This window comes from Labrus mixtus, chromosome 9 (assembly GCF_963584025.1).
Source record: "Labrus mixtus chromosome 9, fLabMix1.1, whole genome shotgun sequence".
In the NCBI taxonomy this organism is placed as follows: domain Eukaryota; kingdom Metazoa; phylum Chordata; class Actinopteri; order Labriformes; family Labridae; genus Labrus; species Labrus mixtus.
In genome coordinates, this window is record NC_083620.1 from 13,052,185 (window position 1) to 13,066,449 (window position 14,265).

Sequence of the window (14,265 nt, forward strand, 5' to 3'; positions counted from 1 at the left end):
AGTTGATCATGTTAATATTAGACTGATCAGTCTATTAGCATACTTAGCTGTTACTGCTAATACTACACATACTTTAACCATCATTACCGACATAGTAGTTATAAATCTATCTTATTCGTTGTTGTTGTTGCGCTGTTTGTCTCGATCCTTCTTCATGCATCTTCCTCTATCCTACTATACAAGCTCAACACAGTTTCTGTAGACGGCTGATCAAGCAGTCTGGTTCTGCTCAAGGTTTCTGCCTCTTAAAAGCAGTTTTTTTTTCTTGCTTTGTAGGTTTGCTAAATGTTGCTTAGTACTCATAATGTATCTTATGGTCTTATATAATATAACAAAGAGTATGGTCTTCTACCTGCTCTTTGTCTTCAGGTAACATTTGTTATTGATTGGTGCATATACAACGATTGATTGATTGATTGATAGTTGAGGCAATGTCCTGTTCAATTATTGTTATTGTGTTAATGTAAATATTTAATAACTGTTCATTTTACAATCTCATAAGACAATTAAGTGGTAATGTTATTATAATAATAATAATAATAATAAATTGAGTTTATATAGCGCTTTTCTAGAAACTCAAAGAACCAAAAGACAAAACAAAAAATGACAAGGACAATACAATGAAGAAGTAATGTAAGGGGGAGAATGGGAGTGAGTGGTTGTAGGCAGTGTTAAAGAGGTGAGTTTTTAGGGATTTCTTGAAGAACAGATGTGTTTTGTGAGCCTTAATAAGATGCACTCCCTACACATTCATCGTTATTGCTCTAAATTGGCTATAGTGTTATTAAACTTTGATACACATTTGTTGATCTAACTCCCCCCCCCCCCCCCCCAAAATCACTGTTGATTTTTTCAGAGGAGTCCAACAAGAAGCATCCTTTCCCCTGCCCCACCACCTACCGCACTGCCCTCACTCACTACCTGGACATCACACACCCTCCTCGCACCAATGTCCTGTATGAGCTGGCACAATACGCCTCCGACCCTAAAGAACAGGAGAATATGCGCAAGATGGCTTCCTCCTCACCTGAGGGAAAGGTAAGTTACATGTGGAGAGGATTCAACCATGGTGGTTTAAGAATAACTGTTCATACAAATAAAAATTCAGCCGTTCCATAAATTCAATAGAAACACAGCTAGATGATCGTATTGCTGAACTGGGCATACACACATTTAGATACTTGATGTTATTGTCTGTTTGTCACTGCTTCTCTGCAGGCCCTCTACCAGAGTTGGGTGTTGGATTCTTGTAGAAACATCCTCGCTGTCCTGGAGGACTTTTCGTCATTGAAACCTCCCATTGACCACCTGTGTGAGCTGCTCCCCCGCCTCCAAGCTCGCTACTATTCTATTGCTTCCTCCTCTAAGGTGATTTGCTGTTTAATATCAGGATTAAGGTTAAAATGTTAGACTCCTTCTAAGACCTAAGAAAATGTTGGCCTGATCTGAGAATTAACGTAACGCCCCCTTGCTCTGTAGGTTCATCCCAACAGCATCCACATCTGTGCTGTAGTAGTGGAGTATGAGACAAAGACTGGCCGCACCAACAAGGGTGTTGCCACCAACTGGCTGAAAAACAAACTGGTCACAGACAACGGCCACAAGTCCACTGTTCCCATGTACATCCGCAAGTCCCAGTTCCGCCTGCCATTCAAAGCCACCAACCCGGTCATCATGATCGGCCCTGGGACGGGAATCGCTCCCTTCATGGGCTTCATCCAGGAGAGGGGCTGGTTCAAAGAGCAAGGTACCTGCAGACACCGAGTGCCCTTTTGAGTGCTGTTTGTTTGTCTGTCTATCACAACCGCTGTAAGGATGGAGGGATAATGAGAAACAGCTTCAAAAGTGACAGACCACTGCATGCACAAACAAACAAATGACATCATGCTCAGCACTCTCATAATGAAGTAAACATGGAGGCAGTGGCAGTCACTGTTAATTGTTTCATTAATAAGTTTATCTGCAGTGGAAGCCAACTACACTCTGAGGTGTGTTTTTAGAGTGCCATGCAAACAGTCTGATTTCTATCTGACTAATGATCCAATAGGAGAGTTTCACAAATCAGAGTTGAACATTTTAGATAACAGATTTGGGCTGTTCAGACTTGTGTAAAAAAAAGTCAATCAGATATGAGCGCAGGAATTAAGTTTGAGGAACTTTGGCTGCAATCTTAACATAGCCTTAGTTGTTATAAAGACATGTAGACTTTAAACAGAGCAAATAATGAGGTTCTGTTAAGAAGAGAGGGAGAACCCACAGTGTTTCTCGATGCATGTTTTTGCAGCTGGGTCAGACAATTTCTTGATCAGTGATGCAAATCCAACTGGGATGTTCAGCACATACAAAATAACTGATGTCAAGTTGTGTTTCCTTTATAAAGGAAAGGAGGTTGGAGAGACGGCGATGTTTTTTGGCTGCAGACATAAGAACGAGGATTACATCTACCAGGAGGAGCTGGAGGAGGCGGAGAAGACTGGGGTTCTAACACAGCTTAATGTGGCCTTCTCCAGAGACCAGGATCAGAAGGTACAGCTTTCTTACCTGCTGTGATCGAAACAAACTTCAGTACCTGGTTTCCGGGTTTTGTTAGTTAAGCATACACAGCAACGCAGAATCACAGCAAAGCCAGGTGAAGATTGTAGGTTTCAGAGCGATGGTTTAGCTCATAAAATGTGCCAAGGTTTGATTGTAAATATAAGCTCTGTATTTGTTGGATGGTAGTTAACATATCTGACTGTTGATTATGTTACTGAGAGTATTGGAAGACTTGTTAAACAGTGACCTCAATAGTAGATGTACATTATACTTTGTTTTTTGTCCTTTTATTCTCTTTTTTTCCTGTAGACAAACATTCAAAGACACACATTTGAACATTTGTTTTCTCTTTATTCTTTTAAAAACTAAAGGTGTACGTGCAGCACCTCTTGAAGAAAAATAAGGAGGACATCTGGAAACTGATTCACACAGAAAACGCTCATATCTACGTCTGCGGGTAACTGACACAAGCATCCAGCAAATCATGCTGATCAGATTTGATATATTATAGAAGAACAAAAAATCTATTTTTTATGTAATGGAAAGAAAACTTTTAGTTGTTTAACGTGTTCAAAATATACTTGAATTGATCTTGCTATTTGAAACATGTCAAATATGACATTTTGTTTTGACTAATCAGGAAACTAACATTGTCTTTGGTGCTTTAGTGCCTCCTAGTGGGCTAGATAAAACTTGTTTAGACTGCCAATGTTTAAAATTGTTGATTACCAGCTTTAGTTGCACGCACAAGCAAAACAAATGTAAGAGAGAAAAAAACACTGAAGTTGACTAGACATTCACAGTTATCCTTTTTCTTGATCCAGGGATGCGAGGTACATGGCTAAAGACGTGCAGACAGCCTTCCACGAGATCGCAGAAGAGCTGGGAGGCATGACGCGCACCCAAGCCACGGACTACATCAAGAAACTCATGACCAAGGGACGCTACTCACAAGACGTGTGGAGTTAAAGAGCCTCAGACTCTGCTTTAGTGTCACTACTCGAGTGGTTGTTTGAAATTTTTAAAATTTTTTACTCTATGTCTTGTATTATCAGGACTGAATATAAAAACCATTAAACACTTGTTCATCACCCTGGTTCATGAGAGCTTCAGGTAGCATAAGATGATGAGGCAAACCCTACCTCGGCTGGTTGTGTTAATTAAACCCGTTTGGTAATTTCCCCAGCATTACCTATGTATAATATGTTAGATATCAGGACCACCAGCCTGTGACTGCTGGGGTCCTTCAACAGTTACTTCAACTGGTTTCAGTCAGAGTCTCTGATATAAGTGAATGAGTTTGTGGTATTGAGTGTTTGACTGCAACTCATGCTTCTTGCAGGTCAGATGTAGGAACCCATTTATATTGAAATTCCAAAATCATGAAAGCTTACTTTAAAATTGTGCATATAAAGTTTTGATTGAATTCATTAGTATGTAAATGAGTCATCGTTGTGGCTGTGCAGCTTCATAAAAGGATGATGACTCTGAGTGGAAAGTAAATCTGTTCAGTGTGTTCAGACACTGCTTCAGATGTACATCATATAACCCCAATGTGGACATGCAGATTAAAAATAAAAAGGTATAAATCACATTCAATTTGATTGTAGAGCTGAAAACAAAGCAGACAACATTGTGATGTATAATTAATTATAAGAAGCGTTGCGGTTTCCAGTTCTAGATTGTACATTAAACGGTGCTTTCTTAAGTTCCTCTCAGATGTGATCAGGTACTGCTTTTGAAGTACTTAAAATGCATTTAAATGTTTAAGAAACATTAACAAAAATCTTGGAGGAAAATGTTGGTGTATCTTGCATCATGCTGTAGGTTCTACCATGTTTACCTCAATGTTTTGACAAGGAAGTTTGCCTCTTATGCAGAAGTTTCTGTTGTTTTTTTCTACTTAAACAGTAACCTCTTGAGAGGCATAAAAGGTGATGCAAAGGGGGGAGATCAATCTTGGAAAAAACACAAGCTCATGTATGTTCTGTCTCTCTGTCATTTAAATGATGTATCTGTAAACTGATGTTTGTAAAATGTTCACGCATATGAAATGTCTGAGGGTTGTTTATTTTATGCATCCGTCAGCAGAGGATTATGAACTGTCATGCAGCAGTAACACTTGGGACACATGACACCCACCCCTGTCTGTTGTTTTTTTTTTTTTTTTTTGTTAAATCTTACCTTGTCCAATTACATATGCATTACTACTCTGAGAAAATGACTAGTGTCTCATATCCCAGTACTTTATATTGTCCAATTACATATGCATCACTATGTCTCATATCCCAGTAAGTGTGAAAATGAAAGTTTGAGGAGCTCCGGAGACAAGTGACTATGAAGCCTGTGCCTTTTTAACAATGCCTTATGTTTTGAGTTAGCATTTAAACCATGATGCTTCACTGCCTTTTAACAGTTGTCTTTTTCTCATCCTTACATTTTAATGAAAAGTAATTTTACATAGTTCTGTCACTTTTTTATTCATTCCACTTCATTATGTAATAATTCAAATTTATCAAGACATGCCTTTTTAAATGAATAAAATTGGAATAATCTGTAAATGTGACTTTTTGTTATTAATCATGGCAAATGCAATTAGGTTTATTTACAATCAGTTCCCTGTGTGGTACATCAAATGGAAATGTCCAGGTGTTGTTTTCTTAACACTAGATGTGGATGTAAAATCAGTATTACTCTGAGTATATTCAGCAATCTATAAACCAATGTGTTTGTCATGTCTTCGGTCTTTCTAGTTAATCTAAAATATTTTGTTGATCTTAAATCATACCAGTTGAGGTCAGTTACCAGCAACATAATTTACAACGTACAATGAAGAGTAATATTTTAAGATTTATTACAAAACAACAAACGTGCCTATTTCCCCCCCGAAAAAAACTTTGATATTTGTACATCATTGACTGTAAATATTAAAATAGACATGTATAGGTGTTTTTATGAGTACCCTTCTGAAACAGTAGGTGGAGACATAATAACTTTGAACGCGAGCAGCCCTTAAAAAGGCAGAAGAAGAAGAAGCTGCATAAGGGAAGTACCGCAGTGTGTCTAGCTCAATGCTGTGGAGCTGCGCAGATGATAACGAGGGTTTTTTTTTATTATCAGCTAATCGGAAGATATACATATAAGTGTTCTTTTTAAACTATATTTACTTAATGTGAAAAGATGGCCACCGGTAAGTCAGAACGTCCTCTGTTTGTTGTTGTAAATGTGTTCGCATTGTTTCCCGTGGTTAATGAAAGTGGGACGGATAGCATGTAGCTAAACAAGTGTAGCACGGCGAGGCCTGCAGGGCTCCGTGTATTTCATGGAGTTCATTATTTTAAAAGCAAACCCAAGTAGACGCCGACTTGTATTTACATAGACATGTTTCCAAGCTAACAGTTCACATTAAAGTCTAACTATAACAGTGATGTATCTACATAGTAATCACACTGTTTTCTAAGTCGGTGGAGAAATACCCGGATGAGCAGGCCGTCGTCGCAGCAAGCTGAATGCGTCTTTGTCTACACCGGAACATTTGTTTCCATGCTACACGGGAAACATCGCCCCATCTGGAGCAATACATTCATATAAAAAACAAAACAAAACCTAACAGATTGTTTCAAGCAAACTGTACCAAACATGAGACAGCGTTTTGAAACGTATGATCGCTTGTTTCCGTGTCAAGGTTTAGCCCCAGCCACAAAATCGACCCGCCATTTTTTTTTTTTTTACCAGACTGGCGTGGTGACGGGCCTGTTTGCGTAAAGCTGCCCTACTTCAGTAACACACTTTGTTTTCACAGCGAGCAACATCAGCTGCTGGTCAAATAAACAAAAAGCTCTTATGTTTCTACACACACTTTATAACATTTAGCATTTTAAGTTTCCAACACGTTGTTTTTTCTCTTTTCAGATTCAGGCTACGGTGGCTCTCAAAGGTAATTAACTAATACGCCTTGAAACATAACATACGCATGTATCATAAATATAGTATAGCAAATTGTATATAGATACATTGTATATATAGAGAGCTTATAAGGAACACTGGAATTTCATTTAATAATTATTGAGCTGTGGAAAAGGGGTCGGATTAAATAAGTTTTATACTTCTTCCTACTCCTTTTCAGGCATATCAATTGAATATATGTAATTTTCTTTTTTTGTGAAATAATTTGAACATTGTTTTTTTGTTTATTGTATTTTCGTGCTTTTCATTTTATTTGATATGTCTGAAATAAATTTAATCAATCGATATGTAGAGCCAAATTGTTATTAAACCTAATAATGTCTGCTTGTTTGTTCATGTGTCTGTAGCTATGGAGCATACAGCGGTCCGCCGACTGGACAGGTAAAACTACTCTTCAGGTTTCAATAAGCATGCTGGTCAGTTTTTACTTTTACATCATATTTAAGGGGATTCCTTCTGGTTCACAGGGTTATGGGCAAGGAAATGGAGGTGCCGCTTACGGAGGACAGAGTTATGCGGGCTATGGACAGCAAGCCCCAGCACAAGGTATAGTAAATGTAAATTTCATAAAAGAAAAGTGACAAATTTGAGACACATGTTAAGATTTATTTGGCTTTTTGCTATTTCTGATTTTTGAATGCCTCTCTTGCCTATTGTGATTGTGGCAGATTCCATTTGCCTTTCTGTAGAGCACTATAATTAAAAAAAAATAATTCAACTTAATGTTTGTAATGTTATAAAACACAAAATTTGATACAATTAAGAGGAGTTGCTGATTAACACAGATGAACTGGCTGGAAATCTTCATAAGTCCAGCCCATAAGTTGATGCACCGCTAATGAAAACCAAACATGGAAAACCTGACACACAACTTTGGTGTCACATTAAGATATTGTGTACTGATAAATATGCTGACCCTCTATAACCAACATACAGTGACTTCAGCTTTCCAGTTTGTTTATAATACCTGATTGGCAAAATTGCAACTTACTTTACAAGAGTTAGTTGAGAAGTGTATTTGTTTGAAAGTAATTGGGGGGTATCTGAGTTTATTAAATGTTGTTCTGATTTGTCTGTGTACTTTTTCAGAAGGCTATCCTCAGGCTCAGCAACCGAGCTATGATAGTTACAGTGGACAGGACTCAACTGGGTGAGTTGTTAATATCTCTATTTGCTAAACTTTCTCAAAATGTCACTACTGGGATTTTGTTTTGACTTTCCCTTTAGTGTCTTCATTACATTATGATGTTGGATATTTAATCCACAGAAAATGAGTCTTGTATAACATCAATACAAAGGTTTTATTTGAACTGTAATTATTTCTCCAAAAACACTTAAAGGTATGGCGACAAGTCATCCTCTTATGGGCAGCAAGGTTCCTATGGTGGGCAAGGAGGAGCAGGAGGAGCAGCAGCAGGAGATAGTTATGGACAACCGAGCGCCTATGGCAGCCAGGGACAGAGCGGTCGTGGCAGCAGCGGCGGCGGCAGCAGTTATGGAAGATGGAGTGATGGTACAAATAGTTGGATTTTGGTTTGGTAAAGAGACCTATCTGCAGATTGTTTGCATGTGACACATTGTGATCTAATGGTTATCTTTGCAGCAGGTGAAGGTGCTGGTCAGGGTGGGCGGTATGGACGTGACCAAGGAGACCGTGAAGAAGGGGGAGGGGGCTACAGAGGCCGCGGCCGTGGTGGCTATGATCGTGGGGGTTTTGACCGCGGTGGTTACGACCGTGGCAGCAGAGGAGGACCTCCTGGTATGGGGTAAGTTGCGTTTAGCCACTGCCCCCAAGGTACCTCTATACACTGAATGATGAAACATGATCAACACATCACCACTCATCTACTATAAACCATCCACATAGACTATTTTCACCACTCATCTGTTTTGTGATCCACATATACAAACTTGGTATTTCTTTCTGAAACTGTACCCATCTAAAGTTGTTATGGATCACACATGTAATGTTCACCACCCCTCTGCATTGTACTCCAGGAGTCTCACCTGTCAGGTTTTTGTTTTTTTTGGTTCCAAAGCCGGATTCACGCCGTTTTTATAGAAGCCACATGCTGGTGTTAAATCCACATTGCTGTAAATGGTGTCTGGTTCAGTTAGGGCTAGATGAGAGTTATTTTACTAATTCAGGATCTACTCCTTACCAGTGGGGTCTTAAGTGAAGAAATCAAGACATTTTGCACCCATACATTGGGTCAGGTTTAGTCATTGATGTGACACAACAGGTGACTTTTATTTCTAACAAGCTCATTGGATGTTTTCTTTTTAATTCCAAAGGGAACTCAAACAAGGGATTTCTATTTATTGTGTATACACTGATAGGCTTATCATTTGTTTTGTTGTATATGGGCCCTCTTACCATCAACTATCTGATCCTTAAGAAAAGAGTAATCAAGAAGCAGAGTGACACAGGAATATCTTGCCTGGTGTTTTGTTCTCCAGAAGATGCACATCTGTAACCAGTTGAAGATCTTTGATTTAGGCAGCATTTTAAAAGACAAATCTTCTGAAGCCAGAAAGTTAGTTTTTGCCTGTTTCTTGTGCGCTGAAGGCTTCATGGTAGTTTTTTTGAACAATGGGAACTCCCCTGAAACGATGCCCCTTAGACCTGGAGCCACATCTTCAGCTGCTTCACATCCAGCAGGTTTCATTCAAGTGTTGTATAATTGACAATGGCGAACATGTGTGTTGTGTTAACATGGATCTACATTTTATACTACAGGTGTACAGAGTGATTGAACTAAAACTTGGACCTCAGTTAAAGGATCTCTAAAACGCACTCAGTGGAAGATTGCTTATCAGTTGCTATACCCCATAACACGAATTTGGCTTGCAGTGTTAACGGAAAAAAAATTCAGCTGTCCTTCCAGCTCTTGGTATTGAATTTGGCCCTGGAAAAAATAAACAAAATTCTTTAAATGACGACCCAGTGACTTATAATTATCTTCACTCGTCTGCCTGATTGTTCAGTCAGAGCTTCCAAGTCGAATGTTTATTGATCTCTAATGTAAAAGACTAACGCATTCCTCGTGTGAGACATTTCCACCATAGTCGCACACCCTGGCAGGAGTGCATACTGATGGGGATGTAGGGGAGCTTTGAGCTCTCAGTTGGGACAAAGGAAAGGCCATCATATCTCCAATTTTTCCTCTGCAGAGGTGGTGACCGTGGTGGCTACAAAAATTACGGTGGTAAGTGACGAGCATCAGAACTGTGTCGGTGTGGGAGGAAAGAACTTGAGTTAGTAAAAAAGGAAAAGAGAGAGGGGGTTTAAAAAAAAAAAAAAAAAAGAAAAGAGTCAGTGCAGTGAATGCCACCATTTTCATGTCCAGATCCCAAGGGACTCCACCTATTATTCTTAGCAGGATTTCTCATAAATGACTGTATGGTAAAGAACATGGAGCCTCAGATGTAAAATAATGGTACTGTTGCATGAAGACAAGGGGATGATTGTAAATAACAAAGGTGCTCCCAGGACGAAGAAGGAAAAACTCTGGTGGTTTTCATTTCTGGTGTAAGCTCAAAAAGAGAAAACGGAACACATCTGTTCTTGTTACAAGGTGTTGGTATGAGGTGCAACGGTATAAAGACACCCTTCAGAGAGCTGTAAACATCAACATTGTTTATCAATGCATTATGATCCAGAAATTTAGAGATGAAGTACATAACAATTTGTGTGTGTCAGTGCGTACAGTTGTAGGTTCTTTGCTCAAGTGTTCTCTTCCATCCTTTCCTCTGTTTTCCAGGCTCTCAAGACTACGGCTCAAGGGATGAACCAGGTGAGATCCATCACATGAGGGAACGTAAACCCACTTGATGACCTTCATATCAAACCAATGATTTCTGACATCTTGTTTCTGATTTCTTCCACAGCTGGTGAGCAGGACAACTCTGACAACAACACAATTTTTGTCCAGGGACTTGGAGAAGAAGCCACAGTCCAGGAAGTGGGCGACTTCTTCAAGCAAATTGGTATTATCAAGGTACTGAACTGCTCTCTTAGCATGTCACTTCTGCTGGATTTCATCATACTGTAACTGGAGGTGGTCCAACTGTCTGGCTTGTGACAGGAATTGGAACTATTTTCCACTGGTCCTTTCCTATATCAGATTCCCTGTAAATCTCACACGCACAAGGCGCATGTTTCATGCCATGCGTATAGCGACACAAACGATAGTAGCCATACATGCAAGCTAGCGTATCAGAAGAGTGGGTGTGAGAAGGCCATCTGCGTGTCTCTAACGAAACACTGAACCTGGGCATGGCTCAATCTCATGAACTATAATAACTTTATTTATATAACACCTTTTTTAAGGACAGACATTTACAAAGTGCTTTGACAGACAAAGCAAATGCAGGAACTCAGGACAATACGTTTAACCGCAGTAAGGTCAAACAAAGATTTCTCCCAAAAACATTTTTTATGTACTGTGTGTGTGTGTAAACAGGCAGGTCTCAAAAGACAGTCAAGTAGGGCTGGGTATTTCCCAGAACCCAACGATACGTATCACAATACAGAGGCCACGATACAATACATATTGTGATATTCATTGATTTTGAATAATGACCATGTCCTACCCAGAATTCACTACAACAGCTCTTCTATATTGCTTAGAATAACAGCAGAGGCATATTAAGGGCCCTGCAACTTAAAACACTTCAATTCAGGGCCTCAGAGAGCCTAGAAATACATTGAAATATTTTAATCCCAGAGCTATTGTGTTTTTCTGAACTGAACCATAGGTCAATTGTCTTTCAAAACTGTCGTCACAGCTTTGCACTCGTATCGATTCTCTAACATCTGCTTTGATAGATGTCTTTGCAAGGAGAACATATTGCCTTGTTGATTTTTTTTTGGAGCACAGTCCTACAGTTAGGCTTTATTTACTTAAGACTTTATATCCTTTTCACACTATTGAACAGTGTAAGTGCATCTTTGCTTATCGTTAAGGCCCGTTCTCTAATCAATGTCATCAAAAGTTGACATTATTTAAAATGAGTTGGAGTCTTCCTGCCTTACATGTTTTCCTTTTTCAACAGGCCATGTTAAGAGTTAACTATTGTTACTTTCAAACTCCAGCACTGAGCATCCCGTGTGTTTATTTTGTGCTTTTAGGTGAACAAGAAAACTGGGGAGCTGATGATCAACATCTACTCCGATAAGGCCACCGGGCGGCCAAAGGGAGAATGTACAGTATCGTTTGATGACCCGCCCTCTGCCAAAGCTGCTATTGATTGGTTTGATGGTATGGGCCTGTTTTCAAATTATCTACTCTTACACTTTATTTTTATTAAGTGTCCTTTTGTCTGATGTGGTGTATTCTTTTTTTTTTTTTTTTTTTTTCAGGCAAGGAATTTAACGGAAAACCCATCAAAGTATCATTTGCCACCCGCAGAGCAGAGTTCACACAGAGAGGAGGTGGAAGAGGAGGCGGGCGAGGAGGTATAGTATTTTCTGATAACTCCAGGGCCCAAAGGGCAATTATTAAAAATCCCAGGCTCAACATTTCAGAGCAGCAACATTTACACAACTCAATTTCAAAACTTTCTATTGTGTTACTTGTAGGTTTCAGAGGTCGTGGTGGTGGTGGAGGAGGAGGAGGAGGACCTAACTTTGACATTAAGGGAGGAGACTGGCCTTGTCCAAACAGGTTTGTGCCCATCATGTAACAAAGGTTGTTGATATCAAACTGAAGGCATGAAGTAATTTATATATCATCTGTTTTCAGCTCTTGTGGCAACATGAATTTTGCACGGCGGCAAGAGTGCAACAAATGTGGATCACCAAAGCCCGGGGGAGGGGATGGAGGATATGGAGGTGGTGGTGGTAAGTATTTAAAACTTTATTTTTGTACTAGGGCTGGGAACCTTTGGGTGTCTCACGATTCGATTTCCATTTGTGGGATGACGATTCGATTGAATCATGAATCCAGAATAGGAAATAGATTCAATCTATTTTTGAATTACGGTAGTACATACTTAAACCAGCTGAATTTCTTGCTGCTCCATTTGACTGAGTTAAAGAGCTGGCCTAAGCACTTAGCAGGGAATGACAGATTAGCCAAAAAGAAAATCGATTTTTTGATAGTTATGACTCTGTTTAAAATTTCAGAAGATTAGAATCTTGATTTTTACATTTACATTTTTTTCCTCACCTCTATTTTATACTGTATAAAATTGTTCCACAGCTCACCTGCTGTCTCGTCTGTTCCCTTAAAAGATGACATTCAAAATCATGAACAGAATGAAATGTCATGTTTACTAATGAAGAACATGTCTGTGAATACTGTTTGTAATGTTGACCACCTCCCGTTGTACTGATCATTAACAAATGTATCCCTGCAGATCGCGGAAGCAGAGGTGGTTACGGTGGTGACAGGGGCGGTGGTTACAGAGGTCGTGGAGGTTTCCGTGGGGGAGACCGTGGCGGCTACGGAGGAGGAGGAGGAGGAGGAGGAGGTGGTGGAGGAGGAGGATTCGGAGGGGGCTACAAAATGGGAGCTAGGTTAGTAAAAGCCTTTTGGATTTGAGTCTTTTACACTTGATTAGCTGAGGGCCTCTGCTGATGTAGTTCAATTATATTACCAGAAGAGGGCGCAGTGTGCATAAGATGAATCAAGTAGTGGCCCTATTTCACAATGAAGTGTTCAGTATGTACATCATACCAAACTTCAGTGTTTACTTTTTCAGTGATCATATGCTAAAAATCCCTCCATGTATAGAATTTAATCCACAGCATGTTGATCAGAAATCCAACTGTTCCTTTTTGTCTTGTGAGGTGTTTGCGGTGTTGCACTGATGAACTACATTGTAGAGGATCTTTACCAGTCAACACTTGGCTCATGTTTTTCAAAATATTTGAGTACTCTTGCTTTCCTTTTACCGTTTTCTAGTTTGTTCCCACTATAACCTAATTGGAACCTTCTCTTGACTTCAAGGCTTTTCTATCAAGAAACACAAGAGCTATTGCATCCTTTAATTCTTTGTTCCCTTGAGTATTTTTCAAACTTGATTTATTGTGACTCTGAAGGTGAAGTGGTGCATTTAAGCAAGGGCAGACTCGTTTTATTGAAAGGCAATTGTTAGATTTACAGATGAAAGGGTAGGGGGAGGAGTGAATGAGAAACTGACATGGTATTCCACCCTCGTCTGTGTTTGGATGATTACGGTTAATTCAATGACAAAAGTGAATGCCGTCCTGGTAACTGATGTCTTTGTCCTTTTTCTACAGAGGTGATCGCCGAGACGACAGAAGAGACCGGCCATACTAAGTGCTGCGCAGATAATACCTTTCCAGCCCTGCTGTTCACCATGGAGGGAGGGATCTGTTTTTTGGGAAGGGAGTTCGACCTGACATTCAGATTTGTCTACCTTTTTTTTTTTTTTTGTAGCCAGTGCAACCAAACCGTCCCTGCTCACCTGTGAGCGAGGGATGGGTGTGTTGAGCTACTAAGAAGGGACTCTGGGGCTGATTGGCACTGTTGGCATGTGGTCAAATGTTTGTGTTTTTCCTGATTTTTTTTTTTTTTTTTTTTTTTTTTTTCGTTTTATTTCTTTGTACATCTTTTTAATTTTCTCTCGATTCTAGCGGCAGATGTTTTTGTGAGGTAGACTTCGCACCATTGTTTTGTATGAACAGAATAAAATGTTTTACTGGGTTCTTGCTTCTTTTTTTTTTTTCTTCCCCCCCCCCCCCCAAATGATATTAAAAACTGTGATCTTTTCCTTGTGTTTTGTGTGAGTTTA

General features: G+C 39.5%; 2 protein-coding genes across 4 annotated transcripts in view; both read left to right on the forward strand.

Moving 5' to 3' along the window:
* The window catches only part of porb (P450 (cytochrome) oxidoreductase b), a 21,018-nt gene extending 15,922 nt beyond the window's left edge, over window positions 1-5,096 (forward strand). Inside the window, 6 exon segments of the mRNA XM_061046347.1 lie at window positions 740-1,038; window positions 1,219-1,368; window positions 1,480-1,747; window positions 2,381-2,526; window positions 2,907-2,992; window positions 3,360-5,096. Of these exon segments, the coding sequence (XP_060902330.1) occupies window positions 740-1,038; window positions 1,219-1,368; window positions 1,480-1,747; window positions 2,381-2,526; window positions 2,907-2,992; window positions 3,360-3,504 (1,094 nt within the window). The 3' untranslated portion in view covers window positions 3,505-5,096.
* Window positions 5,097-5,565: 469 nt separating this feature from the next.
* On the forward strand, window positions 5,566-14,176 carry taf15 (TAF15 RNA polymerase II, TATA box binding protein (TBP)-associated factor). 3 transcript variants are annotated; one of them, XM_061046344.1, is made up of 16 exons: window positions 5,566-5,725; window positions 6,448-6,472; window positions 6,849-6,882; window positions 6,969-7,047; window positions 7,591-7,651; window positions 7,842-8,014; window positions 8,105-8,267; window positions 9,676-9,710; window positions 10,266-10,298; window positions 10,393-10,502; window positions 11,636-11,765; window positions 11,867-11,962; window positions 12,086-12,170; window positions 12,249-12,346; window positions 12,865-13,024; window positions 13,751-14,176. In XM_061046344.1, exons 1-16 carry the CDS (start codon window positions 5,716-5,718, stop codon window positions 13,788-13,790), a joined length of 1,332 nt encoding a protein of 443 aa, XP_060902327.1. In that variant the 5' UTR covers window positions 5,566-5,715; the 3' UTR covers window positions 13,791-14,176. The 3 variants fall into 3 exon arrangements, with proteins under 3 accessions (XP_060902327.1, XP_060902328.1, XP_060902329.1); XM_061046345.1 differs by having other exon boundaries at window positions 12,249-12,343; XM_061046346.1 differs by lacking the exon at window positions 9,676-9,710 and having other exon boundaries at window positions 5,570-5,725.
* Window positions 14,177-14,265: the final 89 nt, after the last annotated feature.

Coding starts and splice junctions, on each gene's coding strand:
- taf15 (XM_061046344.1), top strand. Junction 7,048..7,590: donor ACAGCAAGCCCCAGCACAAG/GTATAGTAAATG, acceptor GTACTTTTTCAG/AAGGCTATCCTCAGGCTCAG. Junction 8,268..9,675: donor GGAGGACCTCCTGGTATGGG/GTAAGTTGCGTT, acceptor TTTCCTCTGCAG/AGGTGGTGACCGTGGTGGCT.